General features: G+C 52.1%; 1 protein-coding gene across 1 annotated transcript; it reads left to right on the top strand.

Moving 5' to 3' along the window:
- The first annotated feature begins 288 nt into the window (after positions 1-288).
- Positions 289-4,175, top strand: SSTR1 (somatostatin receptor 1). Its single transcript, XM_015590602.2, has one exon. The coding sequence runs from the start codon at positions 671-673 to the stop codon at positions 1,841-1,843; it is 1,173 nt and encodes a 390-aa protein (XP_015446088.1). The 5' UTR covers positions 289-670; the 3' UTR covers positions 1,844-4,175.
- Positions 4,176-4,380: the final 205 nt, after the last annotated feature.

Raw genomic sequence — 4,380 nt, 5'->3', positions numbered from 1 at the left:
GGTGAGTAGCAGCAGAGGGAAACTGAGAATGAACTCCAGACATCTATGCCTGGGGTCGGCTTCAGTCTTTGCCTATGGTAACTGAATGTATGTATGGGACAGAATCTGGGCGGAATGGGACAGAATCTACACCTTTAGTTTCCACCCATCCTCCAGGAAGGCGGAGAAACTCCCCAGATCCGCCCGAGGGATTGGTAAAGGGTGCTGCAGGAGAGCCCCGGAAGCAGCTGCTCGAGTTGACTGGAGCGCAGGACTGGGAAGGGAAAAGAAAAAGGGGGCGAGGGGTGATAAGCCTCCTCCTGTATTGCCTGCCTTCCTCTTTTTCTCCCCCACCCCCTTCCTTTTCGTAGCTGCTGACGCGCTGGTGGTGCCTATTAATCATTCACCAGCTCAGAGCCGCGCCAGTTAATGGCTGTGCGGCGCGGGGCTCCAGCCTCTCGGCCTCCCCTCTCCACGCTCACTTGTGCCCAGGCGCCCCGGAGCTGCAAGCGGCTTCGCGCAGGCAGCGGTTGGGCTATGCGCCCCGCCGCGGCTACCCGCAGAAGCTGTGCGCTACTCCTGGGCGCTCGGCGACAGTGAGCTGTGGGCAGGCGGCCAGGGTGCAGAGTGAGGGCGCAAGCGGCGGGGGTGCGAAGAGAGCGCCCCAGCCCCGGCAGCCCCACCAGCCAAGATGTTCGCCAATGGCACCGCCTCCTCTCCCTCCTCTCCTAGCCCCAGCCCGGGCAGCTGTGGCGAAGGCGGCGGCAGCAGGGGCCCAGGGGCCAGCGCCGCGGACGGCATGGAGGAGCCGGGGCGAAATGCGTCCCAGAATGGGACCTTGAGCGAGGGCCAGGGCAGCGCCATCCTCATCTCTTTCATCTACTCCGTGGTGTGCCTAGTGGGGCTGTGTGGGAACTCCATGGTCATCTACGTGATCTTGCGCTACGCCAAGATGAAGACGGCCACCAACATCTACATCCTCAACCTGGCCATTGCCGACGAGCTGCTCATGCTTAGTGTGCCCTTCTTAGTCACCTCCACGTTGCTTCGCCACTGGCCCTTCGGGGCGCTGCTCTGCCGCCTCGTGCTCAGTGTGGACGCAGTCAACATGTTCACCAGCATCTACTGTCTGACTGTGCTTAGCGTCGACCGATACGTGGCGGTGGTGCACCCCATCAAGGCAGCACGCTACCGCCGGCCCACCGTGGCCAAGGTGGTGAATCTGGGGGTGTGGGTGTTGTCCTTGCTCGTCATTCTGCCCATCGTGGTCTTCTCGCGCACTGCAGCCAACAGTGACGGCACGGTGGCCTGCAACATGCTCATGCCCGAGCCCGCCCAGCGCTGGCTGGTGGGCTTCGTGTTGTACACATTTCTTATGGGTTTTCTGCTGCCCGTCGGGGCCATCTGCTTGTGCTACGTGCTCATCATCGCGAAAATGCGCATGGTAGCCCTCAAGGCCGGTTGGCAGCAGCGCAAGCGCTCAGAGCGCAAGATCACCCTAATGGTGATGATGGTGGTGATGGTATTTGTCATCTGCTGGATGCCTTTTTATGTAGTGCAGCTGGTAAATGTGTTTGCAGAGCAGGACGACGCCACGGTGAGCCAGCTGTCGGTCATCCTCGGCTACGCCAACAGCTGCGCCAACCCCATTCTCTATGGCTTCCTTTCGGACAACTTCAAGCGCTCTTTCCAGCGCATCCTGTGCCTCAGCTGGATGGACAACGCCGCGGAAGAGCCGGTCGACTACTACGCCACCGCCCTCAAGAGCCGCGCCTATAGCGTGGAGGACTTTCAACCCGAGAACCTGGAGTCCGGTGGCGTCTTCCGTAACGGCACCTGCACGTCCCGGCTCACGACTCTCTGAGCCGGGACCACTCAGGAGCCCCGCGCAAAGGGTTGGGGAAGATAAGGAGAAAGGGAGTCTGAGTACGAGAGGTGAAATTATCGTGGGGGTCGGGGTGCAGTGGGGCAAAGTGGGGCTAGGATACAGGGAGCTTCGCGTGGAGCCCCGGAGAAAGTGCGCGACAAAGGTGGAATTGGGCAAGTTTTGCTTATAAACTAGGAAGGTTTTCGGACCTCTTTCTCCTGTCTCTTACTTTCACTCCTCCCTCCACTGCGCTTGTACTTCTGCACCCCTCTGTGTTCCCCACTCTGTAATTCGATCTATCCTTCCGCCCCTCCTGCTGGTGCAGATACTGAACTCATTAACGTTGCCAACTCGGCCTGACCCTCAGCTGCGCCGGCCGTTATTTCTGTTTATTTAAGCTGAGCCACGGTTATCGCCACGAGTTTTCTTCGGGGCGAGTCCCCAGCTGGCCCTCAGCCCCGCCCCGCCGCGTCCCTCTGCTCGCCAGATTCTGCCTGGTGCCTCTAGCGGAGTCTCGAGAACTACCGCTCTCCCTTTACAAATCCCTACTTCAAGGGAAGTACGACTTTAGAATGAACTGGGCAGCTGGTCTTTTCTCTTACTATCAGAGGAGGATGTGTCCTTCTCCGAGCCCCTCAACCACTCCCACTCCACCCAGAGCGGAGCCAGGTGCTTAGTAAAATTGGTCCCGCGCTTCGAACCTTAGGCATTCTGCAGTCCCCATCCAAACCCCCCTTTGGAGCAAAAAGGAGCTGAGAACAAGGACCGAGAGGGTTCTTTGAAGATTCTGGGGTTTGGGGGGTTGTAATGGAAGCTGCCCTCCAGTCCGGCGCACAGCCGTCGTTTTTGGTTTCAAAGACCATCACTCCCGGAATGCTGGTCTGCTTTAGGCCACGCGGGACACGGCGCACTTTCCCAGGGGGCCTTCCCGGAGCGTGGCTGCAGCTATACTGTTTCTCCCTCACCCAAGCTTCTGAAGGTGCATATCTAAGAGTAACAACAGACTCAGTTTCCTGCTCCGGTTTATCTCGAAGACCAGGCACGGGACTGGGACTTCAGGTGGTGCCTTCAGAGCCTTGGCCAATCCCGACTGCGTTGCTGTCACCTGCAGGCTAGAGAGAGGGCCTGTCGGACACTTGAGGGTTGCTGCATTTCAAGCGGTGGTGCCTAATAAGTTATTTTCTTGGTTAACATATTTATTTATTTATTTGTACTGTTTGAAAACGTGTCTCTGCTTTCCTTTCCTCTACTTGCCTAGCCCAAGGCTCCTCCGCCCACCACACTTGGGATGCGGGGGTGCTCTCTCCCCAAGGCCCTCCCAAAAGCTCTTCTTATTCCTGGATTCTCTGTTCTTATTCTTTCCTCTAGGCTTTCTATTTTTGCTTGTCTTATAATTATGAGTTAGCCCCCTCTACTGCAGAGTGGGAAGCCCTGAACTCCTAGCTTTCAACTTCACCCTATATATGATTTGAATATATAATACATATTCACATGTTATATATGTTTGTTTATATTGCTCCATTGTCATGAGTCCATGAAACATTTCCCAAATATAGCCACTAACAGTGACAGGTATGAGGCTGGTCAAAATGCTTTCAGATAAGGGGGATTCAAGCAGCACTCAAACCTGGATCTGAAAAACTTGTTTCAGACAGACTTTACTCAGTGCTGAGGATGTCCCTGCTTATGTCTCTGCTTCCTCTAGTGTCCAGCATAGGTGATTCTAACATAGAATCTAGTTCATATCATCATTCTTTTGAAGACATTGAAAGTAGAGTAACTTGCGTCTATGTTTAATCTTACCAACTACATTGGAAACCTGAGCAGGGCAAAGGACCAATAATTTTACTTCTTCGTATTTCCAGTATTGCTCCATTATGCTGGCTTGTACATAGTAGGCACTAACTACATTTTCTGTTGGTTGATTGCTTAAGTGAGCCAGAGTGTATAACAATGGGAGATAGTCAATCTGGGGCTCTCAGGTTCTCTCACAATGGTTGAAATCACTATGGAAAAAGATGTTTGTGTATATTTGCTTCAAGAACATTGTGCTTTCCTGAAAGCAGTAACTAAGAGTTAAAATGTTTCTAATGTGTAGTTTAAACTAATGAACCAAAATATGCTTTTGGTCATAAATCAGAAAGTTTAGTTTTGTCCCTTAATAATAATATGTTATTACTCCTTTGGAAAATAGCTTTTTAATGGTTACAGTGAAATTTACAAATCACAATCTTGATTATTAACCTCTTAAGAGGATACAAATCTAGTGCTCTTCACCTGTTACCATTGTAATATTAACTAAATAAACAAATGTATTATGTTGTTGCAAGCTGTCTGACTTCGGCATTTGAATTTTACTGTTTCAACAGATTACTTAAAGCCACACGCACATTGGCTTGGTTGTTTTATATTTCATTTAGATTTTAAAAAGAAAAGTTTCCGATTACCTTTGGAAATTTTACCAAAATTAAGGTTACACTTTGACTTATCTCTTAAAAAGGAAAACTCCATTAGCAAAGAGAGGGGGGAAAAAC

This window comes from Pteropus alecto, unplaced genomic scaffold (genome assembly GCF_000325575.1).
Source record: "Pteropus alecto unplaced genomic scaffold, ASM32557v1 scaffold104, whole genome shotgun sequence".
Taxonomy (NCBI): domain Eukaryota; kingdom Metazoa; phylum Chordata; class Mammalia; order Chiroptera; family Pteropodidae; genus Pteropus; species Pteropus alecto.
Note: the sequence above shows the minus strand (reverse complement) of the source record. Positions and strands in the feature narration are given on the sequence as shown.